Source organism: Dryobates pubescens, chromosome 4 (genome assembly GCF_014839835.1).
Source record: "Dryobates pubescens isolate bDryPub1 chromosome 4, bDryPub1.pri, whole genome shotgun sequence".
In the NCBI taxonomy this organism is placed as follows: domain Eukaryota; kingdom Metazoa; phylum Chordata; class Aves; order Piciformes; family Picidae; genus Dryobates; species Dryobates pubescens.
This window is the reverse complement of record NC_071615.1, coordinates 30,212,849-30,240,137: the sequence shown is the minus strand read 5'-3', so window position 1 is coordinate 30,240,137 and position 27,289 is coordinate 30,212,849. Positions and strand designations below refer to the sequence as shown.

Below are 27,289 nucleotides of genomic sequence, written 5' to 3'. Positions count from 1 at the left end.
CTCCTGCGCCGCCGCGCCCGCGCCTCTTCCCTTCCACCCCACTGCATGACTCCCTCCCCTGCGCGCCAGGAGCAGGGGCGGGGCCGCGCCCTGTGACGATCCGGCCTCTGCGGTCGTGGCCTCGGCTCTCAGTGCGGCGCAGCCCGCCCCGGCCACGGCCCGCCCCGCTCGGCCCCGCCCTCCGCCGCGGGCCTCGCGCGCGCCGCCGGGTCAGCGCGCGGGGGCGGTGCCAGGCGGCGCCAGGGCTCCTCTCCGCCCGCTCCCGCCCTCCCCAATCGCTTCTCTGGCGGGCAGCAGCGCTCGCCCCACCGCCGCAGGTGAGTCGGGGGTAGCGCTGGGCGAGTGGGCCACGCCGCACCGCGCCAAGGGACGGGCCGGAGGGAGCCGCCGGGCTTCTCGCTACCGGGACAGCACGCAGAGACCCTTCCCCGCCCGCCGCCGGGGGAGCGCTGCCGCGTGTGGGGGGAGATGGCTGGGGGGAGAGAGGGGAATTCTCCGCGGCTCCGCGCCCGCCGTTCTTCCTCGCCCGGTGGTTGGCGTTGAGGCGCGGCTGCCTTCTCCCCTCCCTTGGCTGATGGTGTGTGCCCACCGACCCCACCCGAGGGTGTGGGGAGAGGCAGGCGCGGCCGCGGGCGGTGCCCGGGAACCTTCCGCGGAGGCCAGGCGGAGGGTACCCGGCCGCTCCCTGAAGGTTACTGGCGTCGACCTTGGGGGTTTCCCGCCCCAGGCCTGCCGCTGCCCGCCCGGACTCTGAGGGGAGTGAGGAGAGGGCGGTGGTGTCCCCGGCATAGTGTGCGGCGGGGCTTGGCCGTCTCCTGTTGCGGTGGTAGCGGCGGCGTGAGGCAGGTGCGGGCGTCCCCGCCGCGTCCTCGGGGCGCGCCCGCACCTGCGGAGGGCGGAACGCGGCCACGGCAGAGCCGTCAACCCAAACAAAGGAGCCGCACCGCGGGGCCGGCGGGGAAGGACCCGGGGCTCCCATCCCTCGGACCGGGCAGCGCGGGGCGGCAGCTTCTGCCGTGGCTGTGTCAGCAGCTGGGTGCCGGAGCCTCTGTGCGTGCGATTACAGAATGAGTAAGAGCAGCGATTCGGTACCATGTAATCGCTGCGCGCTTCCCTGCGCTGTGCTTTTCTGTAGTGGCACACGTTAGCAGGCGTTGCTGGTAACTACAGCTTGTGCTTGCCTGCAACAAAAGGAAGAAGTATGCCTGCTGCCTAAATGAAAGAGCCTTTCAATGCTCACCTATTTGGTTTGGTAAATAATTTGATGCTTACTTTTGGGTTTCTTCTAGATGGAATCCAGTAACTTCAGATCCTTCCCCTTCACTGTGTTTCTTTCAAAGGGGAGATGTAAAGTGGGCCATACATATCCCAAGAGTCTCCTACAGAGAGATTTTATGTATGATGTGTGTGTCTGCTTTGTAGCAGCACTGAACTGTCCTGGCGGAAAGGCTGACAAAACTTTTATTTTCAGACCCAAAATGACCCAAATGTTTTGTTTTCAAGTTTGGATTTCCACTTCTTCTTGGAGAGAGACTTTACATTCTGTGGGGTGAACCATTACAGCTCCACAAGACGAAATGATAGGTACCTCTGCTGCCATCTCAGTGTCTGAAGCTAGGGTGCAGAGAGGTCTGCACAATAAACCCCTTGGTTATCTTTTCCAGTGGAAGTTAAAGTTAGAAGAGAGGAGCTCCTGGGAGAGGGGCTGCATGGACTGGGAAAAGATCCTGTCAACCTATTAGTTATCAGGATAGGTAATAGTGATTCCTATTTTAAAATCCTCTTCTTTTCAACTGACACATAATAGCATGTATCCCAGCATTTAAATCCTGGGCAGTTGTGAGTGTTCTTCATGGAGTGAAGAGCAACCGTGCGATGCGTGGATCTCTGATGCAGATCTAAACCCCTTGGTCGATGCTTGCTTGCTTGCTTTGTTTTTTTTTTTCAGAAGCCCCCACTAACTTCTAGGGATTGTCAGTGTTAGTGATGCCTACCCCTTTTTCCTTTTTTGTGAAAATGTCACATACTGCCACACAGAAAAAGCTTTGAGTGTGCTGCCTGAGAGAGAAGCTGTGGGGTTAGATAAGTTGTAACACTAAATAACAAGGATACTCTCTTACTATTGCAGATTCCTTGATCTCTGTGTTCACTTGGTCACGTTTTTCTGAATTTGAGAAAGTGATAAAAATAGAATCATTTTAAGGTGAAGTGTTTTGCGTTGCATGTGCTTGGGAAATGTTGAAATAATTATGCCTTTATTGTTTTTTTAGACTTTAAAGAGAGGATCTTTAGCCATTAAAGAGAAAGCTGGAATGACTCCTAGCTGTGCCCTTGTTTGTGCTGTGTGTCACCTGTGGGCATGTACTCTTTATGTAAATAATCCATAGGAATAGTAGTCTCTTGGGGAGGAAAAAAAAAAAAGTGAGGGAAGTGGGCAGGGAGAGTATGGCTGTGACAATAAGACAGTGCTGGCTAAAAGCAACCAAAGAGGAACATGAGATGAATAAGTGATGTTGGAGACTTTGTAGTGGTCCATGTGTCTTATTGCGTTCTGACTTCTATAAGAACACTTGTGTTCCTAACCTCTCTTTCAGGAATGCTGACATCTCTTCATGTTCTTTTTCTACGGGATTACCCTGAAAGAGGGGTATTCTGTGGAAGATGAGCTTTTACTCCTGTTAAATGTAAAGTGCATCTGTCTTGGAAGAAAAGAATTGCTGAGGCAAAGGCTCTTGCTGTCTTGAAACCAATGTGTGTCTCTCTGGTGTCTAATGTAGATGCAGTGTCTTGTTACCTGACAGCAGCATTGTTTCCTCTGCGGCTTCACAACCAAAGAATAAATTACTATATGAGAAAAATCTTTAGACTTTGTGACTCGATTTGCCACCCTACCAAGTGCCATAGGATATAAATCGCTGGTCACATGTCCTGGACAGGGAACTCCCCACTCTGTTGCGACTGCTTAAAGCCAGCTTCCTGAACTTCTCATGGCTCCAAGCTACTGAAAGGGCATTGCATCTAAATTGAAATCTATTTTAAGTGAACAAGGTACTTTGGTAATCTGGTGACAGCATGCCTGTGAATATATTATAGTCTGGACACATCACTCATGCAATTATGGGACAGCTGTTTTAAGTCTCCTTCTTACCTTATGAAGAATTGACGTGAGGAACCAAGAAAATGGAACAGTTGGTATAATTACTGTACATCCACTGAACATTTTGCAGAGTGCTTTATTCTTTATAAATTACTAAGTAGGGAAGAAATAGTTCTATGTTATTAGTCTGCTGCAGTACTTAAAATCAGAACTACTCTCAGAGTAGTTCTAAAAGGCTATTGGTAAGTCTGCAAAACTGAAATTATTTTAGTCCTTGTGGTCATAAAGAACTTGGTGTCACTTTAATTATATCAAATAAGCCTAGGAGACAGAGCAGAGTTACTTAATCCTGGTTTGCTTCTTGTCTTGTGTTCTTAACTATTGTGAGTCAGAGTGAGCACCTGCCAACCCAGGATTTGTGAGTGGACACAGCTGCTTTGATAGGTGGACAACTCACAGCCACCAGGTTAGGCTTATACTCTGAATCTTAGGAGCTCTACACAACAGCAAAGAATTTCTGACATTCCTACAGAAAAATCAGGACTGGATTTAGGGCCTGGAGCAAGCTGGAAAGAAACTTAGTATCAGCCAAGTAACACTGCCTTAGGAAGAGCCAGCGTGAGAACTAATTGTCTTTGCCTGAAGGGTGTCTCAGTCTTTACTGTTTGTGCTTTGTTTAGGATTAGTTTTATATCTGTCAGAATTCCCAGCACCTTTGGAACTGTTAACACTCAAACGTTGAAACTGTGGACAGAGAGGAAGAATGAAGGAAGAGGTGTGTAGGAATGGTTAGATGGCATAAAGAGAGGAGATGTAATGAAGAAAACAAAAAGTTACTATAGAGAATTCAAAATAAGCTCTGCTGTAATCATCTTCTAATGCTAATAATATAGAGAGGAGCCAAGAATGCAAAGAGGGTAGCACAAACAAGATAGAATGCTGATTGCGTAGTAACTCTACAATGGTTACTTCAGTGGAATTGATGGTGCTTATTTTGTGGTATTGGCTGCTTAGTTCAAGCAATTACAATACACATCCAATTCTGACCAGTGCAGTTCATTTAGTATATTGTAATTTTCTGCATAATGGTGAGATTGCTACATCATTTGATGCAAGAGTGTGGCAATGTCTTTTGTGGTGGCCCACAAGTTTCATTTTAAGAAGGCATGTCAATAGACTGCATGGCCAGACAAGTATTTCTGCAAATCATGAAAAATGTGATTTTTGTGGAGGAGCTTGGCACCTACCCTTGCTTGGTGGGTGGCAGGGTTCAGGTACCTGTTTCATTTTGCACTCTGAAATGAGAACTTAATACCCTTCCATGCTACTGCTGGACTTGGTCTTTAACTGCCATCTTTAACTCTGATCTAGTAGCCTGAAAATGCTTGTATACAATACCCTCATATAGGCAGACAGAAATGTTTCCATCACGTTAAACAGTGCAGTAAACATGGAAGTCTTCCAGACATAAAGCTTGTGTGAAGAACATTAAAAGGCAGCTGTGTGTGCTATAGTCCTTCTCTTTGCCCATGTGCCCATTTAAGCCCATCAAGACAGCACAGAGAAAAGCTGATGTGTCATTTTAGGGCTGTGCCAGTGTAGTCTTGTTGGCATGTCTCTGCTGTTTCCTGAAAAGGCTTTAGTATGGAAGTAGTTAATTCTAGCAACACTTTCCTAATGGGATTTATTTCAGACCTCAAAATAAAAGGAACTCTCTAAACAGGAAAACAGCATTAATGTGACAGACTTGTGTGGACATGCTATGTCAGTCACAAAAACCACCCTTGACTGATGTGGCTACGCCATGGAAGATTAAGTAGATGGACCCGAAGGCCAAACTCAGGGCAAGGCTGTTAGAAGCATATCTTTAACCAGCTGTCACTGTTACCCTTGCAGACCAACATAAGCTAAATCAGATGCTGATTTTAAGTAATTATTGTGTGGAAGAGCTATTTTATTTTGACAGCACTAAATTCTGACGGTTTTTACATACTTGACCACTTAAATTAATTCCACCTTTGTAGTGTAACAGGCTAGTAAAGCTTTGTTCCCATCCTAAGAACACTTGTATTTTTAGAAATAACACTTTAAATTGCACACTCTTAACTGGTTTCCATATGGTTAAAATGTATGTATTTTTTAAATGTCTTAACTTAGAGTTCACTGCAGTTTTTCTGTAACTGGTTGAGTATGGTCATAGCTGATAGCACACCTTCTTGCAACTTGGATTCTCTGGCTTGTTATGTGTTTACATTTTGGAAGCTGTCCCTGATTTGAAAAGGAGTATGAATTGTGTTTTATGTTGATAGAGTTGACTTTGTGAAGTTGATGATGCAGTGCTGGCCTGTAGGAGTACAATTTGTTAAAGCACTTCTTCTTCATGCTTCAGGCTGTGTATTTTCTGTCTGTTGCTGAGCAGGCATGATGGCTTTGGGATTTCAGTTTGTTCATATGCACTGGAAGTGAGGTGTGTAATAGCACAGAAAACCTGGAAAGAAAACAAGTGTGCTCTGGACTCCCTCGCTAGACAGTGTGGTGTTGTCCTTCAGAATTTAAAGAGCCAGTGCATAAGGCTAAGTATCAGAAACTGCTTTTTTGAAATAAAGTTCACCCTCTAAAATGTTTTTAAGTAGTGTTGCAAGGAAGAAAAGATGGCTACATATTGCTTTCATGGTGAAATCCAGTGTGGTTTTGCCACATGTTGGAGAACCCCAGTAGAACCAGCACCAGAACAAGGGGACACAGTCTCAAGCTGCGCCAGGGGAGGTTTAGACTTGAGGTGAGGAGAAAGTTCTTCTTCTTCATCATTGGAATGGGCTGCCTGGGGAGGTGGTGGAGTCACCATCCCTGGAGGTGTTCAAGAGGAGATTGGATGTGGCACTTGGTGCCATGGTCTAGTCATGAGGTCTGTGGTGACAGGTTGGACTTGATGATCCTCGAGGTCTCTTCCAACCTTAGTGATACTGTAATACCCACCAACTTGAGATGCATAATGTGCAATAAACTTTATTGGTTTTCCCCACCTAACGGAGACTGCTATGAGAACGATAATGAAAAAATGAAAGACTTATAAAGAACAAGGGGAAGGCTGCTAGTCTGAGTTGTTAATTTGGTGTCAGTACTCATTTTGGTTTGCTGTACTGTGTAACATAAAGCACTGGGTTTAGAACAATTTTAAAAACCCACAGGTGAATTTGTTTCAGCAATATTGAAAAGGAAGAAGTTTACCAAGTGGTCTTCCTGCTGTTGCTGCTTTTTGGAATTAGAGGAGTTAAATTCTAAGTCTTAATCCAAGCTATGTCAGATCTCTTTCTTGCATTTTGTTTTGATGATAATATGGATCTTAAGTCATGATCTCAAGTTTTTACCCTTCTGCTACTGCTGTGAGGGGAAAAATGCTCCCCTTTAATCAACTTATCTTTAACAGCTCTGTGCTTTCCTAAAGAATCCCGTTGCAGGCATTGGCATCTGGTATTTCCTGTGTTCAGAGCTGGGAAGGTTATAATTTGAAGATTGATGGTATCCTTGATGGCCAGTGGGTGATATACAAAATACTTTAGGGAAGTCTGTATGCTACCATGCAACTGGCTCCTTATCAATCACTAATTTTGAGCATGTAGTTAAAAGTTTTACTGGTGGGCTTACAGTTAAAACTACATTTAATAGGAAGATTTTTTTTATTAGTGCAGATGCTCACCAAAATGCTGCATTTTCTGAACTCCTTTTTGCCCAAGAACCAAAGAGTAAGATATGAAAAGTTTGAGATGGGAATAATTCAAAAACCTTTGAAGGTGCTGGTTTTTATTTTGAGAAAGCTCCTTTGCTGCCCTGTCCATTCAATTTTTTTTCATTATATCTAAGCGGGGAAAGTTGATATATTTAGGTAACTTGATTTGGCACATGTTGAACGTCTCTAGAAGAGCATAATTTTCTTTAAATGAAGGTTAGTCTATATTGTATTTTCTGTCTTGCAAAGGTTGAGTTTTGTAGCTCTTTCAGTCAAAATGGGTAAAGGGATGAAATAGTCTACCCAAAGCATTCTGCTCAGCAAGATGTATGAGTTAGAACAGACACCATGTGTATAACGTGCACAGTTTAAGTGAGTTTCTTCAGGCTGGAGTATTTTGAAGAGCATTGCAAAAGCAAGTTAGTTCTAGTGAAGTTTGAAGGAAACATCTGGCTTGAGGAGCAAATTTTTATATTGTGATTATTTTTTTTTTTTAATTTTATTTTTTAACTGCAATTTTAGGAATTAAGACTTTCTTACAGATATGGAAGGAAAAGATAATTTTGGGAAGCAGAAGCAATCTTACAGCCAAATAGGTTGTTCTTTAGAAAAATCCTCTGAACAATGAAATATAATATGGTAAAACACTGAAATGGTCAGGCTGACATAGTTATTCTTGCATTGTCAGTAGTTTGGAGGAGAAATTTTCAGGAACATGTTTCTTTGCAGACTTAGGATCTTTTATGTGGACCATATCTGTGAAGAATGGGAGTCGGTTTTAACAACACTTCTCCAGGCTTCATGCAGAACTGATACTGTGTGTTTATTAAGGTAAAAAGAAACAAGCCCTTCAAGGGAGGGGAAAAAACAAAACAAACCAACCAACCAAACAAACCCCTGTAGAATTAGCTTCTGAATCTGTGGAGAAGTGATGCTATTGGAAGTACTGCAGTTGAACTGAAAGCATGCAAATGATGCAGCTGAAAACAAAAAAGCTTTAAGTCAGCAGCAGTAAAGGTTTGGTAGGCCAGAGAGAATCCTATGTTGCATGGAGCATTGAAAAGGAATTAGCTCACATACTTCTCACTGGAATTGAAAAGCTCTTGTGGACAGAAAGGAATACAGCTCTCACTTGATAGTGTTTAGCATTGCAACATGTGTAGAATAAAATCAATTAAATGTGTATTAAAATATTGGATTTCACTATAGACAGACTAGTTTTTCCCTGGGGAGACTGACCTTTAAAATAAACCAGATTTGGTCTGTGACCACCACTGAATTGCCTTTAGCATTTGTGTTGGGTGCCTGACTGTAGGAAGAGACACGTGTAGTGATGTGCAATAGCATACCATCCTTGAAAGTGCCTTTTCTAAGACCCTTACATTTGCACTGTGATTACAAAATTATTTTTTAAGTTGTTTATCAGCAGGTTTTGATAGCTACTTTGTGTGGTTACCCAGATAGTCTAAAATGAGTGTTCTGTGTCTTTGGTGTTCAGATGTTCCACGTTTTTCATGTACATTGCTGTATAAACAGTGTTTTTTACATAGCTTTTTATTTTAATAGAAATAAAACAGAACTTGCACACATTCTTGTAAGTTATCTAACAGTTCTGCACTGCTCTGAATCAGAACTGCATGATAAGAACTACAAGAATTTAAATAGGAACTTGAAGCAATTTTTAGAAGTTACAACTTTACAAATTAAGAACATTTAACTTGGAAATGGCTTCTGTGGTACTACAAGGGAAGTCTAAATTGGCATTTTAAGCAAGGCAAGATCAAAACCACCTTGCCCTTGCACTTAATGTGGAAATTAATAAGTTGACCTGAATATTAATAGTTTTATACTAAGTTCACAAACTGAATGCTGTTTCTAGCCACTGTATGGTTTATGCCATAAGATGAAATAGTCATGAAACTCTACCATACATCATATGACTGGCAAGTATATATTGAACTGAAACACAATTAATTGCCTATTTGGATTTCTAGGTCTATTGCATTGACTCTACTAATTTTTCAAATCCTAGATCTAATGGTTTTATAGTAAGCAGCAATATTACTCTTATTACCATGTGACATCAGGCCTGTAACCACTTGTGTCTTTGAATCACCTAGTCAAAAGGTTAATTACAGGTCTTTTTGTATTTGCAAACCAGTCGCATTCAACGAGTCATACATATGAAATCCCCTTTCCCTGAATAAAACAGAAGAATTATTATGACTTTAGGTAGAGCAATTTACACTGCATAGAATATAAACAGGAGAAGTTACTGGAACAGATACGGCTACAAAGTCATGTTCTTGCAATAACACTACAAGAGTGCTTACACATTTGTAATTGGGTGGTAAAACAGATGGCAAAGCCATAAAATGAATGAAGTAACTCACTTTGCCAAGTCATATTTCACTAATGAATTTTATTTTCTACAGCTGGATAATTCCTTAGACAAAAAAAAATGGTTTTTTTTGAAATGGGAAATCCAACATGCTCCTATTTTGTTAGGTTCCATTTGGCTGGTGTATTCATGCAGCTTGCCTGTGGGGAAAGAGAATGCCTGTGTTTGTAAGGGGAAGATGGAGAATTTGGTGGTATCTGTTTCTTGATGTCTTTTGCTTGTGACCTGTGTTCTGTCCTGTGTGTTTGCCCCATTTGAGTTGCAACCTTTGATGCTTGCAGCTGCTGGAACACTTGTTCCCTGAACCCTTCATTGCCAGAAGCCAGTTAATAAAATGCAAAGGATTGTGTGTTTTGGTATTCCTATTCTGCTTTTGTTGAAGGTTCATCCAACTAGGCAGTGACCAGATGGAAGAAAGCAGTGCCTGCCTCAAAAATGCTTTATTTGAAAGCTTAAACTTTTTCTATGTCAAAAATGTCATAGGAGTGTTATTCAAACAAGGCTTCTGTGTTCATTCTGTCTGAGCTAATACCTTGAAGGAACTTAAGGGTGTTCATGTGAGTTTTCACCATAGTACTATATGACTGGCTAACGAGGGCAACTAAGTTGTCCTAAGCAGGATAAACTCCCTGAGCTATTGGCGTGAGAACTTATGTCACTGTGAAATGAGATGCTTGCAACATGACAAGGCAGGTTCTACCCGCCAAAAGCCAAATAGGTGGCACCCCACTATAGTTTCTATGATTGCTGAGTGTAGCCTTCCATGAGCCTAGTAGAAGCTTGGTTTTGTTTTGCAGATACCATTTGTTTCTAAATTTCTCTGTTACAAGTTAACTTTCCAGACTATAGAGCAGTGACATAATTTGGGTGGAGTTTTGGCTTTAGTGAGTGTGGATCTTAGGTCATCCTTTCTAGCTGTAAAAGTGACTTTTTCAGAAATACATATCTGACATCTAAACTTCTAATGAGAGAGTATAGAGTGGTTAACAATTAATGGGATACTTGTGTTAGAGGCTTTTTCTGGCAAACCTACATTTTTCAAGTATGTCTTTTGAAAGCCTTCTTCAGACTTTGAAGAATTTACTACTTCAAGCCAAGTCAAAATGCTTACATTTAAATCCTCCTTAAATTTCTTTATAAATGTTGAAGTGTTCAGGGGCAAAAAGGACACAGTAATGTGATTGAGGTTTCTTTTGATGTATGGTTGATAAAATCCCCTGGGTTTATGATACTGAATATGCTGCAAGCAACTTGTGGAATGCAGAGCTCTTGAACTGCTTTTAGAAAAATGCTGAGGCTCAAACTGCAAGCTCTGGCACAGTGCCTTCAAGGAAACTCCATTTTTGTTGCTTTCCAGAATAGCTGAAAGCAGCAGCTGTACAAGTGTGAGTGATGTCTGACTTATCAGTAAAAAGTCAGCTTCCAAATGTTCTTTCTTGCACTTGAAACACAGGGTGAAAACGGCAGTAGCTAGTATGTCTTAGAGGACACTAGCTTAAATGTGTCCTTGAAGTGCTTCCCTCACTCCTTAGTTGAATAGCACTAATGCAAGGCCCTGACTTGTTGATCCTGTATGGCTAAAATTTATCCCTGTAGGTTGCGCATTGCCTCTTAGATGTTATGAAGGGGGGGAGGGGGAATAATCTTTGTTCAATACCAAGTGCTGAATAAAATTCAGTAGCAGCAGCTGCTTTACATAGCATTTTCCCTGTAAATAACTTGTCTTTTGTCAGGAGACTTGATTGTGGGTATTTCATGTGGAAGCCTTCTCTGCAGATGTTTGCCCTTCTGTTCATTGGTGGTTAGTGGCTTCTTGTTGGATGGATCTTAATTCTCATGATGATGTCTTAATAGTACAGAGCTGCAGGCATGTGGGGACCCCTGTTCTTTATAACAATATGATGTAATTTATAGGGTGGAGGAGGCATCACCTACTTGATGTTCACTGGTTGATTCTTCCAGTTTCAGTGTCTGGATATGGTTACAGTTTGAAGCATCTGTTTCAAGAAGTTGAGGAATGTAGGTCTTTTACCTGAGGAGAATTGCTGCTGCTGAGAGGGTAGAACATAAGTCAGTTTTCTAGTCTTTGTAGATGTGTATTCACCTTAATAAATTTGTTTGTAGGTGTGAGAGAGACAAGCACCTTTTATGGTGTGTGCTGGATAGCTTTTGGAAAGAAGGATTCTTGCCAAACCTTGAATGTGCTTGTTAAAATCATGGGAAGCTAAGAATCCTAATTCTGGTTAAACAGATTTGTGCCAAAGGATTGTTTTCAGGAGAAAGGAAAGGACTTACTGTAAAAGCACTTCTCACATGTCCTGAGGCTGAGGTTCAGATAGCCTGTTTCATTGTCTAAGGAGACAAGTTGTTTCTAAGACAGGTGTGAATATTTGGGTTTGATTTCCTCTTTAGGCTACTACTTAGACTTTATGGTGGCTATTTAATATGCAACATTTGTTTTAACTTAATAAAATTATAATGTTACTTTTTGAAGAGCTTGACACATGTTGCATGTTTAATAAAAACACCAGTCCAACTCGAGGCATGGGGTGACACTTACTGCAAGAATGCTGATCTAACCTAAAAAATTTCCTTAGTCTCCAGTTCTTAAAACAGCTGGCATCATGTATCTCATCCTATGATGTCATTTATCCTATTTGTTTCTGGGTCATGGGGTGTTTCTGCTGATCTGGTTTGAATGTTGTAATTGGAGGCAGCTGTTGGGAGGGTTAGACTCTGTTTGCCTGGAGTTGCCTCCCTCCACTTCCAGGAATGTTTTCATTGCAGGAATATCTGAGTCATTCCTGAGGTGTCTTCCAGATATTTTGCATCTAACATGATAATTTTCAAACAATACATTCTCAAGTATAATTTTGCTTCTGTTAACCAAACTGAACCCCCTGGACTCAATAAACAATGAAGTAACTGGATGAAATTGTGATCTTTTAATAACAGATAAGATTATATTGCTTGATGGGCCCTGGGGACATGAATTATGTTGATCCTTTTTAAAACTCTTGTTTCTGTTGTTCTTCTCAGAAGGCTGAGCTGTTAATTCATAGGTCATAGGAGGCAGCAAAGTTGTGAATCACTTTGTGTGCATTAATAAACTTTGGGGAATGTTCAAACTAACTTTAGAAGATGGAGTTGCTGTCAATTACTAGAAGGTTTTATTTCAGAGTAAGATTAAAAAGCTGTAGCTAATATTTCTGGAGGTGATAGATTATAGTAAGTGTAGAGTAATGCAATTATTAGTTTCTTCAGTTAATCACACCCAAACCATTTGAATTATTTATTTAGAAGAAGAAAAGTCTGCAATTACTAAATTATCTTTCATTGTTCAGTAAGTGATTGGTACAAGATTTTGCCTTTCTGAAAGCATTCTGGTCAAAGCATACTAACTATAGTAATTAGTATTGTGCAGGTAGCTAATGTATTTCAATTAAATATGTTCTTCTTCAAATGTATCAAATTCTAATTCAGTTAAAAAACAGAGTAGAAGCAGGTGCTGTGTTGCATCAGCTGCCAGTTGTAATTGATGCTTATTATATAAAACAGTCTTCAGGGAAGAAAGTAACTCATAAAAGTGAGTAGGTAATGAGGTTAATATGACAGTCTTACACATCTTTATGTAATCTTCCCTTAAAGGAAAGGGAACAAGAGAAATGGAATTTGGTTTCGATGTCATAGTTTTATGAGATCTATAAAAATAACAATGTAAAGAATTGTTTTGTAATTGAAGAATGGCACCACTCTCTCTACTTATTAACTGGAATCTACTATACTGACTGTACCAACTATCTTTAAAAACAAAGCTATGTTTAATTAGTCCTCTTCAAACAAATGCCTCCAGCAAATCAAAGTCCTCCTGTTAAGGACAACTGCACTTCCACAAAGCCCGCATTCAGCTTTATGTATGGCACTGCAGAAGATGCCAGCTGAATTTGTGCCTGTAATGATGTGGCTCTGGTGTAATGCTTTTCCTTTCCTGGTCTTCTCTCTTTGACATTGCATTTATGAGACTCTGGGGCATGAAAATGGGCAGAGTAGTTCAGCCTCTGTTAGTCACATTCTCAAAGAAAATTAATCTGGTCATGTGCTGTGTTCTTTGTGAATTTTTGGTGTATTGGATGCTTTTGGGTACACCTTGATAGAAGTTTAGGTGTCTTGGATATGTTTGTTCCATACATTCTGTGTGTATGTGCTGCTGGCTAACGAGGGAGAAATCTGTAATTTTGGGATTGTAACATTGAGGAGGGATTTAGAGGACAAATGGTATGGATGTGTAAGGAAGCATGCTTTAGTTGTTTTGGAGTAAGTTGTTCTGTAAGAAAAAGCCATCTGAGAAATTGGACAATTTAGGAGCAGTCTTGTGAATTAGATCAGATGAGCAAAATGCCTGAGGGGATAAAAAACTTAAGGGTTTTTTCACTTGGAAGCATATTTCTATGTCTTGATTTATTGGGCTAGGGAAGTAGATGGAAGGACAAGGTAAGGGCTACTGTAGAGAGATCAATTACTCCTGCTTTTTTCTTTTTTTTGCCTCCTCCTCCCTACCATGTGTTTGCAAAGATATTTCAAAGATATTTTCCTTAGATTTTGTTTGTGGAGGCGAAAACTTCTTTCTTATGGTGGTACCTGATACCTTACTCTGGTGGATATGGATATGCAGAAGTTATCATGATGTTTTCTGTCTCCAAGTCCCATTACAGGAACACCTTCCAGCTCTGATAGGTGGAACTGAATGTGATGTTTAAATCCTTGGGGACTAGACATAACTGTATTTTTGGCACAGATCATCTGTGTAAGGTGTGAAACTGGAGAAGGTAGCAGTAATAGAGGTAGAAGTCCATCATCAAAGACAGGCAACAGTTTTACAGCTCCATCTGCAAGCTCCTCTTGCTACATGATGTTAATCATGTAGGATATCCTTAAAAGCTATTTAGTTACCTACTATTCTTGCTCTTGACCAGGTTTCTAGACTGTTGGACAACATGCCATTGCTAATGCTAACATGATTTGTAATTCCTACTCCTGCAGTTCTTATTTAATCTAATCAGTCCCTAACCCAGCTATACAAAAATTATTCTGGCTCAAACTGGAAGTCTGCCATTAAATGGAGCATAGAATTGTGTGGCTGGTTATCTGCAAATGGGCTATAAGCAGCTATAGGAGCTTAGGAACTGCTTACTGTGGCTGAGCAGCCACTGGATTCATATGCTTGTACCTTTATCTGTTCAAGCATGTCAGAAAAGGGCAGTTTCCTAGGAGTTTATCTGCAGCAGAGGTGAGGATTGATCTATCACATAGTGGTTAGACAGTGCTCTTGTCTTTCTGAGTCAAGGTATATGAGTATGTTGTTCAGCCAGTTAAGCCTTTCACTTCCCTTCTAACTTATTGGCCTACACAGAACTGTTTAAACTTTCATATATGTCATCAGCTGTAATGTTGCACTGGGGATAACCAGTGGGTGTGGTAAAAAGCTGATGTCAATTGACAATGCCCTGCTTGGTTCTGTGAACCTCCTCCCTTTGCTGGAGGATGATGTAGGGTTCTGCTGGAGGATAAGCTTGTGTTTAACTTCTGACCCCCAGTTTTGCAGTAGCTTAAAACTTAGCACTTTTAAGGTCATTCTCCTCTGTCAGAATACTTCCTCTGAAGCTCTCTTTCTGGATTGAGTGTCTTTTGCACAGTATCAGGGAGTACTTGCTTTGTAACTTGTTTCTCTCCATGTTGTTTACCATTCAGCAGGATTATTTTTTGCCAAGCATTGTATCTTTACTGCACTGTGAAGAACCTGAGAGCAAAATGACCTCCCCAAGCACCTCCTCCCACTACAAAATGGGGCAGAGTATTTATGGCAAGCTTATCTTTAAGATTTGAAGTCTGGTAGTGCAGAGTTTTGCTATCTTCAATACCTTACTGGAATGTTGCTCACTGATGGTTACTAATGACTTGATGACTCAGGATACTGCTGTGACTGGTTGGGTCAGGGTTTTTAGTTCCAAATTGCTTTCTTTGACTTTGTTTTGAAATTATGTTATCAAGGCTTCTGAAAGTGATTTGTTACCATAAAATCTTTGGTAGTTAAAGAATTTTTCTATGAAAAAGGGGCATCATCACTAACTTGATCACTGATGAAGATCTTACTGGTTAGACCTTCTTTTGACTTTTCAAGCATGTATCAACTGTTGCACAAAGTATAAAATGTAGCAGCTCTTTCTCACGCTTTCTCTACTTGTTGAATTGCAGTTTCTGATAAAATACAGATTTGCACCTTGGTCAAGCTACTTGGAGACTGTAGGTTAATTTGCAACAAATACTACAGTGAAGCTTAACTATTTGATTTTGCCTGCCTCGCCCCCCAGATTGCACTAGGAATTTTTGCACAAGCATCTGTCAGAGGTCCTGCTGAATTTGTTTGAACTTGTTCTGGAATTGAAGTGCTTAGGGAAGAATAGTCTGTTTTGTTGCTCAGTAAGATTAGTATAGAACATATCCAGGTATACTAGTGCTTCCATTTCTGTGCTTCTGAGGGCACGTATTCTAGCCTAAACTCGGCGAACTGAACTATTGTCAGTCGGTGAACTGGAATACAGAGGAGTTTGCTTTGTACGACTTTCCCGAAATACATGCTAAAACCAAGTACACAAGACTTTCAGGGTATGTTTTTCCTATTAAAAGTGGAAAGGCAACAATGTGGAATGGTTCAACATGCCATGTAGCTGGTTGAAAATGTGCACAGGGCTTGTAGATATTTTTGTGTTGTCATACTCCCTCTTGAGTCAGAACCAAGCAGTGGCTTTTTCTAAGCCTTGATGGCCAAAATGAAAATGTGTTTTTCTAATCCATCTCCTTTTTAAGAGAACTTGTAACATAATGTTAGGTGTATTTCTCTGCTGTATTTCTATAGTTAGTACAATGGCTTACTCTTATTTCAGTTAGATAATGTTTCTGGGGAAAACAATTTAAATAACTTAATTCTCAGTTGCATTTTCAGAGTTCTTTGACAGTAGAATGTGTACTGAGGTGATGCCAGAGAGTTTTTCACATAGGTTGTGGGTTAACCTTGGTAAGCAGCCCTGGCAAACTTCCCTGCCAGATTTTATTGCCAAGCTATGGCACAGGATTTCCCTTTGGTCAGCTGTTCCAGCCACGACCCTCACAACTGCTTACCCACCCCCAGCCAACTTGCTGTCAGGGCAGCATGAGAACCAGGAAAAGGCCTTGATACCGTAAGCACTGTTCAGTTATAGCTAAAACATCTGTGTCTTATCACTGTTTTCATCATAAAGCCAACATGTGGCACTATATGAGCTTTCCTGAACAAAACTAACTCTCCCCATCCAGACCCAGTATACCCTTTTATTTAAGTCCAGGAAGGGTAGGCTTAATCTCTAGTGAAGGCTTAGTCAGTTGCTTTTACACCGAACCGCCTCAGTGCTAACAAAGCCTTAGTCTGTGTGTCCTCAGCTAGGCATTTTGATACCGGTTGTAAGAAAATTATCATGCTTCACATTATGATTAAGCTTCACACAAGGGTAATTAATTATGCAGGAGGATGTAGTTTTAGTGTGAGATCGTCAAATGATGATGATGGGTAGCTGTATCAAGGCAATGATGTCTTCTTACTATGCAGGATTGTTACATGATAATTCTGTATGGAACTAAACTGTGCAAATGTGCTCATTCTGAGCTTTCTAGTTCACAGAAACTGTTATATTTGGGTCTTAGTTGCTACTCTAGATGTCTGCATTACAGAAGATGTAAATACAAGAGACATCATTGTGGTTTTTGGACATCAGAGTTTGTTTTGCTCCTAAATCTCTAGAGGAGGGTAGGGGACTTTCCCTGTGTCTGAAGAGCTGTGCAAGCAGACAATGTATTCTGTCCTCATGTAACACAAATACTGCTATATTACTGTTACATTACCCACAACAATAGGGAATAAAATGAAGTTGTGAAAGAGTTGGAGAGCCGATAAAACTACAACACAATGTTTAAAGTCTACTGGAATTGTTACTTTTCATACATGTGCACATCAGACTGCACGTGAGCCAATGGTCAGAGAGCCCTTTGGTGAGGTGCAGAGATTGGTGTTTGAGCAAGCACTCTGGGACTGAGACAACAATCCCAAGCACACAGAATAATTGAATAACAGCATTTGTAGCCTAGGGAGGCAAGTCAAATCTTTCCACTCTGCATAAACTAGATCATTCTTTCAGTTCCTGATTAACTTACTGAAACTGGGTATTTTTAGGTTTTAAGTGGCACATTTGCTTGGTTTCTCTGGAAAAAAGTACCCTAGCTAATCCTTACTGCTGCTGCTGTGTCTTGGTGCTAGCTATTTAAGCTGGAAATTCTTTCAAATGTCAGGGCTTTTTCCCCTTGCAGCTGTCCTATCTCATGTTTTCTTGTATTGTATTGATTCACTGTGGGTTCCTTTTTCAATTCTTGCTTAGTAAACTAACATATATTTTTGATAGATACTGTATTTCTGAAAGAAAACACTACATACCAAGATGTAAATCTTTTATCTTTATTGCTTTTGGATGCTGTGAGCCCACTTGTGCCCTTTCTAAATGGTGAAGGCTTTCTTGGCTCATGCCAAAAAAGATGAGCTTGGTATAATTTGTGGAATGGCTTCCAGTGAAAAAGCAGCTAGTTTTCACTGAAGAGAGCAGAACTCAAGTTAAATCCTTAGATTGTAAGGATTTAAGTCAAATCCACTTTAAATAGTGCACGTGGAAGAAGGAAGAGAAAACTAATGAAGCAATATTTTTCTTCTAGATTTTTTTCATTTAATACCTGTGAATTTTCTACAATCCAAAGATGGCAGCAAATAAGCCTAAAGGACAGAATTCATTGGCTTTACACAAAGTCATCATGGTGGGAAGCGGTGGTGTAGGAAAATCTGCTTTAACACTACAGTTTATGTATGATGAGGTAAGAATCTGCACTAGAAATTATCTCAGCAGATGTCTGCTGTGTAGTGTTGTTTCAGCCTTCATTGGTTATTTCCTGTGTATGATGTGGTATGAAAGTCAGTGATTAAATCAAATAAAAATATAGATATTTTTTTATTTTAGGTTAGAGGGTAAGTCACTAGAGACCAGTGAAGGTATAATTTGGCATTTCTCAGGCTTCTGTGCAACCAAATGGTCTGTTACAATATACCATATATGTTGTCATTGTTCGCTAGACTTAGTAGACCTTAAGTATCAAGGCTTCTTCACTTAGTGAGTCACATTATGCCTGAAATGATGACCAATTTTCTCCCTATTTTTAATGCTGCTGTGATGAAACAAAAGCTTTATTCTTTCCTTTTTTTTTCCAGTGAAATTAATTATTTTTTTTATTAAAAGGCAAAAGTTTGGGCTTCATTGTCTTTCAAAGATTGATACTGAATATATTCCAAGTCAGGACTGCCTGGTAGCATAATGGATCACAGCCAAATGTTGTGCTTGACCAGAAGCAGAGGCTTGGCTAGTGCAATTACCTGTTTTGCAGTTACATGTGAAATTCCCTTGTAGACGCTGTAGAAAGCAAAAACCTATAAACTGGGCTGATGGAAAGCCTGCTTTAGCTGTGAATCATCCGAGTACCTCACACAGCCTAAATAGTTGTGCTTACTTATTAGAGACTGCAGCCACGTCAGATGTTTGTTACCTCCTAGATACAAATAGAAGCATTTGCCTCACACAGGCATGGTTTTATATCATGAAGTGTTGTTTTCTTTTTCTAGTTTGTTGAAGATTATGAGCCCACCAAAGCAGACAGCTACAGGAAAAAGGTGGTTCTGGATGGGGAAGAAGTCCAGATTGATATATTGGACACAGCAGGGCAGGAAGACTATGCTGCAATTAGAGACAACTACTTCCGAAGCGGAGAAGGTTTTCTTTGCGTCTTCTCTATTACAGAGCTGGAATCCTTTGCAGCAACTGCAGACTTCAGGTAAGTTACAAGGCAAAATATTTTTTTTTTAATTACAGTGAGATAATTAAAAGCTGTTTGTTTTGTAATGTCCTTATGATGGTCCAGACTGGATGACTGGACTCTTACTGCAGCCGCATGATGTTTTGACCAGATGCCTAGTCATACCTTTGCTATCTGTACCACTTCAGATATCTTTGCTGCTATGTTTCTGAATACCCAGAGTGCTGTTGCCTCAGAGCAGATACATAGCAATGTTCAGAAGGCTTCTGCCTTTGTTTGGCACTCCTGCTAAGAAGCTGTATTTTTGAGTAGGTGCACTGCTATTCAAAGCAATGGAGCTGAGAAAAATTGCTTATAGATTGTATGGTTGTGTAATGTATGTACAGTACTGTGTACTCCCCAGCATCATCATCTTTTAGCTCTTGCTTCATATAGAGAACTATGTTGTGTTTCTCTTAACCTGTAAAACACCACCTGGAACAAAAGAGCAGCTGTAGCATTTCCAGCTGGTTTATTCTAGTATACTAGATATTGTAAAGATGACGTGACCAGATTCCAGTTGCAGACTGTGCAGAAGAGCCATGGCTGGTGATGTCTGCCAACTCTTAGGTGACATGAAGCATCTGCATTGTGTTGTGGGAGAATGAAATGCCCAGCATCAACAACACAAGTCTTTTTTATCTCTTAAAGGTCATTTTATGAATGACAGCAATAAGAATTATCTTTGAGCAGTGTGTAGTAGCCATGTATTCTGTGTAAATCTGTCCCTTCTTTTTTTGCTTGGGTGGAAATTTTCTCTGTAAAAGATACTGATGCAAATTTTTGAACTTAGAAGGCAGAAGTTCAGCAAAGTTCAGGTTAGCATTTGCCCTTCCCATCAGCCTCAGTATTTTACTTAATAGGGAGAAATGTGGTTAAAAAAGCAGAATCTGGAACGAGATTGTTTTATGGTGTTAAAATAGATTTAACAGTAGGGGTTTTTTTGAGATGCTCTTCAGGCCTACAGCATATTAAACCCCTTGTAATGGTAAGAGTCTATTAAACAGGCAGCAGTGTGGTTTAGGTGCTTAATTTTAGTTGAAAGAGAAGGCCTGTTTAAATCACTTACCACTGTATTAATTCTGATCTCTTCTGTCCTTTTTTATTCTTTTAATCAGTTCAAACTGTAGCAGAACAGGACAAGAGATGGCCTTTGAAAGAAAAGTAAGGAAATAAGTATAAAAAGGAATTATCTGCATCCCACTGAACTAAGACCTCTCAGAGATGCTGCCACAATTTAATTTAATTAGCACTGAGCATCAGAAAGCTTAATATCTCTAAGGGATGAGGAGGTATGGAGTGGGGAGAGAATGAGGTTTTCCTCTTCTGGTGTTCTTTGTCTTTATATATGTGTGTTTATATATTTTGGGAGGGAGATAAGAATAGTTGTTGATCAGTTTGCAGGCTTATGCTAATTTTGGTCAATCATGGAGGACTGTTTAGTATAGTTGAGCTCTGGAGTGCAAAATGACCTCTTCAGATATGTTTACAATCCTGTTACTGCTTCAGAGTTCATGGTCTTACGGCTCTAGAAGTTGTCCTACTTCTCCAGCACAGGTGTGAATGTTGACAATATACATGCTGATACAGCAAAAAATGGAAGGAAAAATCCCCTTGGTAAAGAGATTAGAACTCTTCCAAATCTATCAGTGCCTTTCAAGTTGCCTTTGAAACTGTAGAAGCCTACATTCTGAAATGTAACTTGGGAAAATGACATTCTTTCTGCTCTGTGTAAAATCAGCCTGCCTCTCTCGAAGGTACAGTTAAAATACTTTTGGCCTTGTTGGGTGGCCTGAGGGGATACTGCTGAAGAGACAGATATGAGAGAAAAGTGACAAGAAGAATTTGGATGTTTGATCATTTCCATGGAATTTTGTTGTGCTGGAATGCCAGAACTTGAACAGGAGAGTTTTTTTACTGCTCTTCAGTGCCTTCAATGGGGTTCCTGGTATGCTCTGAAATTCCATAGCTCCAAATTGTGGGTCTTTTCAGTAGAAAGCAGATCTGTGACTAAACTTCTAAATGTCTGATAAAATGTGGTCTTGTTTTGAGTATAATTGATCTGGTTGGGGGGGGGAATTTTGTTTTTCTTTCTTTTATTTTCTTTATGTTCTAGATTTCCAGCTGGCATATCATTAATTAGATATATGTTGAGGAAATAGAATCTTCAGAGGGGGCTCGAAGGAGGATGTTGTCAGCTGGATTGCTGTTAGGTTAACTCTTTATACAGTGAGAGTGTTGTGCATCTCCTGAAAATTCAAGTTAAAAGCTATTAGTTTTTAGCAGAAATCTTGTTTACACAGATACTGCAGCAAGGCACTGACTTTTCTTTTGGATACCTTTCCTAATCCACTGATGTTCAAACTGCTTTTGGATAGCTGCAGACCCTGTTAAAACATTTGCAGGGGTATTTGTTGGGGAGAGGAGGAACATTCCTATAATTACACCTCAGAGATGAATGTGGTGTTACAAGCTCCTTAGAATACATATTTGTTGTTTCGGTTTTTTTAAAAGGGCTTTCTGCAGTTTGTCAGCCCTGAGTAAATTCCTCCAGAAGGCTGCACACTGTTCAGAGGTTTTTATAATAGCCAGAGGATTCTGCCATGCACCGATTTAAAGCACTTAGAATATTAATTAACTCTTTTCAGCTTCCCTCCATTCAGCTTGAAATCTGACAGTAGGATTCACCTCAGCCAGCACATGAAATTTCTTTTCTTGTGCTTTTTGACAGTTTATCAGAAGTTGCTCTATGATAAAGGGCTGCATTTCACTACTAATTTGTACTCCTTTCTGAGACAAAACAGTGTCCTGCTCATGGGAAAATGTTTTCCTGGTACTTAAAATGCATTTCTAATTAGAAGAATTAATTTTTAAGTGCCTAACATTTATATACCAGACAGTTTGTAGTACTGAGTTTTATTTACGACTTTAAACCCTTCATCCTAGCAGTTCAAACAGTAGAAGGCTCTGTCCTTAATCTGATGCATGTACCACTTATATATGTACACTGGTGTATAACTGAATGAAGATCTCTGCAGAGGCTGAACATAATTGGCTTGAGAGATTCCTGAAAAGAATGATTTTTTCTCTTGATATGATGTAAACTGTTTTATCAGCTCTAAAAATGGCACATGCATTTTATTAGGGGGGAAAAAAAAGGGTAAACCTGAAGTTTGGGTAGGTAAAAATAAAGGGCAGTCACAAACAGTAACATGAAGAGAACAGTAAAAGCTCTCAAGTAACAGCTTTTTTTAAATTGAATGACTTACTAATATAATTTATCATCTAAACCAATCCTGTTTGTCTGCTCTTCTAGTTTCATACTAACTTGCCTCTTTCCTTCCTGGAGGAGTAGCTGCCTGTCTTCATTCTGTATAATGTCATAATGAGGTTTAAGATATTACTGTTACGTAAGCTTCATAAAAAGTATGAGTGGGTTTTCACTGTAAGAGTGTTTAGCCTCAGTATTTCTTTTCTAAAATTAGTACTCTATGCAAGGCTTAATTTTCCTCTTCCTTTCCTTTTTTTTTTTTTTTTTTCTCTCCAGGGAGCAGATCTTAAGAGTTAAAGAAGATGAGAATGTTCCTTTTTTGCTAGTCGGTAACAAATCAGATTTGGAAGATAAAAGGCAAGTTTCTGTAGAGGAAGCAAAAAACAGAGCTGATCAGTGGAATGTTAACTACGTGGAAACTTCTGCAAAAACACGAGCTAATGTTGACAAGGTAATAACTGTTGTCTTAATACAAAGAATCTCTCCATCAGTTTTTACTTTCTACCTCTTTTCTGTGGGTCGTGCTTCTTAAGTTGAGTGTTTGAATCGAGTGCTTTTCTCCTGTAGCTTGTGAGGAGTGCATGACTAGGTGATTCGATGTGGACCAGTGGAAATGCTTAGTGTAACAAGTTCATCCCATCCTAAACTGCAAGGAGTACAAGATGTAAATTCATTAAAAATTCTTGAGGCATCTACTTTAGCATAGACTACTTGGATGTGTTTTCTATAACTAGAAGACAATCTGGTTTTGAACAGTAAGGAATGCTGCTTGTCAGCCAGAATAAAACCAGTTATAAAATCAGGGATGGGAGCTATCTCTGCCCTTGTTTAACCAGATGCTTGGTTGTGTGTTGCTTTGATGAAGAATGGGTGAACCTTCTTAAGCTTTGACTAGTCTAGAAATGCTTCATGAGTTTTCAGGGATAAAACAGTTTCAGAAAGACATTAGATGAGGCAGTCTTTGTCTCCAAGAAGGTGAATTATTGGTTAGCTGTATTTTGGCTGTAACTCAGAGACAGGACTTCTTGGAACACAGAACTCAGAATAACTCTCAGCCTTGTAGACTGAAAGAGTCTACGGATGTGTGGCAAAAGAAATAAGAAGCTTAGTTCAGTGTGCCAACCTTTCCTTTCAGAGCTGTTCAGACTTGATCACACATTGAAAAATTTCCCTGATGTAAATCGTTATGCATGAGCTGTCAGTTGCAATATGACAGCCATAGCATGAGTTCTCTGTTGCAGTAACTTAACCTTCACTGTTGTCTTCTATCAGTTATCTTCCTCAAGGAACTGATTGTTTAGTACTACAGTAAGTAGTTGCTGTTCTGTAGAGAAAAGTCAATTGAATGCAGCAGGACTTAGGTCTCATAGCTGAATAGAGCTCTGATTTCATTGTTGGTATTAAAACTAGTATGTCTTTTAGTTTTGGTACATGGTTGCAGATAATGTCTATTCAAAGGGTGGCTGAGGAAAATTTTTCACTGTAAGAACAGTCAAATCTCCCTAGGAAAGTGGTGGAGTCCCCGGCATTAGGTACTTTAAAGAGTCAGCTGGACATGGTGCTGGGCCATCTTCTCTAAACTCCGCATTTCCCAAGAAAGGTTGGACCAGATGATCCTTGAGATCCCTTCCAACCTGGCATTCTAGGATTCTATTACAGTCGCATGGGTATTCTCAGCTCTTCAAAATCCACTTTTGTTCAGTGGCTGGGGAGAAAAAATCCCAGACATGTCTGTAATAGCTCTCTAATCAACAGCTTTTGCACACCCTTTAGTAGGCTACTAAAGAGCTCCAGGTCTCTCTTTTGGAGCTGGTGGCATTATGCCGCTGAAGCACATTGGCAGTTGCATTTTACCATTAACACAGTTTTAAGTACAAGAAAGTAATTGAGTGTACATTTGGAAATCTAAAGGTAATCTTATTTCCTGATGGAAATTATTGGTTCCATTGATTTTCTTAGGTTTCCCTGTACTGAAGGCTGGTGCTTTTGCTGCAGTCAGTACGAGATCAGTGTCATTACAAATGAAAACCTGCCAAGTTCTGTAGAGGAGAATTCAGCCCCTGTGCTGTCCATGTTTCATGGAAATGGATCAGGTCCCCTGACAGATCTAGAGAACGTCTCCTGAGAGAAAAAAGTCTTAGAATTGGTCAGCTGATTACCCACAATCAAATTATAAAGATGAAATTATTTGCTCTAGCCTCCCACAAGTCAAGATCTGCTTTTCAAATTAATAAAGTAGTTTTAACCAGTCCTGTCATAAAGCCTTAACTGACAGTGGGATCTCTCTTAAACTTGCCATTGATGTATCTCCAGCTTTGTAATTTTCCTTTCCTACTAAACCATTTGATGAAAATGAAGCTTGCAGGTATTTTGAGATTGCAATATGGCAGTTGAAATTACCTGATGTAAAAAATTGCTGATGTGATTGTGACTGAGAAAGTGCTGACTTTATTCTTTTCCTTAGTCACTTTTTTTCCAGACTTGCATCATGAGACATACCATAAAATTTTCAGTGTATGCTACTGTTACATTAATGTCTCTAGAATTGGATGCCCCACCTTTTCCTTGAGCTTACTCAGTAAGATGTAGATAATATGTTTTTCTTAAAAGCTTAGCTGGTGAAGAGACTCTTACTTCAGTCCTTGTGGAAAATTGTCTGACAGGATTCATAAGCAAACATCAGAAGTCAGAGGATGATTATGGTCCCATGAAAGAAGCAGGATTGTATCCTATCAACTTGGCCTTCAAAACCAGTGATTTGTTGTATGGATTTTTTTTTTCTTGAACTGGTTGCAGACAATTGACTTAATTCTAAGCAATCAAAATGGATATCATCAGTGATAGCTTAAATTAACTTGTATGTCTGTGTCTGGTTTTGCACTTACATTCTTACTTTTTTTTTTTAAGGTGTTTTTCGATTTAATGAGAGAAATTAGAGCCAGAAAAATGGAAGACAGCAAAGAAAAGAATGGGAAGAAGAAAAGAAAAAGCCTAGCTAAGAGGATCAGAGAAAGATGTTGTATTTTATAATCAAAGCTCTAAATTCCTTTCCTACCCTGACCATACTAATAAACCATAATTTATAAGCATGCCATTGAAGGCTCAAGTGACTGAAATTAACATGTTGGAAATTGTAATGTACCACTAAAAACATGAATTGGAGTTGCACTGAAAGTCAAATTCACTGAAAAAAAAAAAAAAAAAAAAAAAGAAAAAGATGTGGCTTCAAGAGAAGCAAAGTTCAGTCCATTTCATAATTGCCTACCTTCTCACATTTCTGAATGTAGTGTTTCATAGACAGTCTTTGACAGTGAACAGAGGGGGGGGAAGTATTACTCTCTGGGTTCTTGTAAAGCATACTTTTTTATCACTGGTACTTGTCAATTCATCTTGTCTTTGTTGCCTTGGAAGTTACAGTTGTGAAGGTGATACCTAACAAAGCAGTACACAGTTGTTTTGCCATGGAGTTATGCAAACTAGAAAAGAATAATGTGTATGTGAACAATTATGCTGGGGGAAATTCCATGTGGTTCTGCATTACCTGATTAACCTAGAAGAGTGATGTAATCTTTTATGTTGAAACATTTGAATATGCCTTAATTTTAAAACCTAAACATAGCAGGTTGCTTAATCAAGGGTGTATTTTCAACTTTGTTGCATGGAGACTGTCCCAGCGCCTCAGCGCCAGCCTGCCCTCTGTGGAGAGCAGCTATCATGTGAATGATTTTGCTAACTGTCTGCTAGCAGTGTCTGTTCTTTACATGTGTGCCATACTTGGGTCTCGTGAGTAACACAGAGCATATTCTGTCTGCTGTAACTTGGGAGTCAAAACACAGGGTCTTAAAACTGAAAGGTCAGAATACACTTAAGACTGAAGCCAAGCCTATGGCACATCTAAGCCCGGAATGGTTGTTTAAAAATGTTCTGATCCCCTGAAACTTCTTTTTTGCCAGTAGATTTTTGTCTAGGTGTTCCTTGGGGTTTACCTCCCTGAATTTGGGTGGAGTGGAGCTGTTTCAGTAGCACTGTGTTTTCAGTTAAGATGTTGCCTGAGAAATTCTAGTGTCATCAGTTAGTTTCTTTTGTGTTCCTAACACTTAGCTATGGGAACATGCTGTGTTCTGCTGAAGCTCTTCGCAGGTTTTGTACTATTCTGCCTAACTTATGTTGCTTTTTGAAATGGGGAACACTGTAGCTGCTTCTTCTGGTTACTGTTGATCCCAAACAATGGAACAGGCTTTGCAAACACTGAAACATTTACCATGTGCATCTGAAATCCCCAGATGGAAACATACTGCTTCAGAACAGCAGAATACCAGCACCGTGGTCAGTATGCTCCATCTTAACTGAAAATACACCAGAATGCTGGAGGGTAAAACAGGCTAAATCAATTCTACAAACTTATACTTTTTATACATGTGTAAGCCTATAACTGACAGTTTAAATTGTGCTCAAGCAAACTAGGTAACAAATATTTAACTTCCATGCTAACAGACATTTTAGGGACTCAAGTCTTAGAACTTATTTGTCATGTTAAATATTTATCAATAGGGATTTTGTATGTGCATTTAGTAGACTGCCAAGTGCAGAATTAAAGTTACTCATGCAACTGTGGCAGATAAGCCGGTCTTCATCTTACTGTGTACTCATTTGGGTCTATTTAGCCAGGGGGTTAACCACTAACGTTGTGACTTTGCTTTGGAACCTATATACTGGGAACTGAGGTGTTATGAAGCCACTGGACACATGAAATTTGTCTTGGCTGATGCCTTATCCTGTCCTTTTCTTTGCTATTTGAGCCATTGAAAGATGAATAAA

The 27,289-nt window shown here is 40.1% G+C and overlaps 1 protein-coding gene across 1 annotated transcript; it reads left to right on the top strand.

Moving 5' to 3' along the window:
* The first annotated feature begins 204 nt into the window (after window positions 1-204).
* Window positions 205-27,289, top strand: RALA (RAS like proto-oncogene A). The gene is made up of 5 exons (XM_054160995.1): window positions 205-317; window positions 18,016-18,171; window positions 18,971-19,179; window positions 22,748-22,922; window positions 25,379-27,289. Exons 2-5 carry the CDS (start codon window positions 18,058-18,060, stop codon window positions 25,499-25,501), a joined length of 621 nt encoding a protein of 206 aa, XP_054016970.1. The 5' UTR covers window positions 205-317; window positions 18,016-18,057; the 3' UTR covers window positions 25,502-27,289.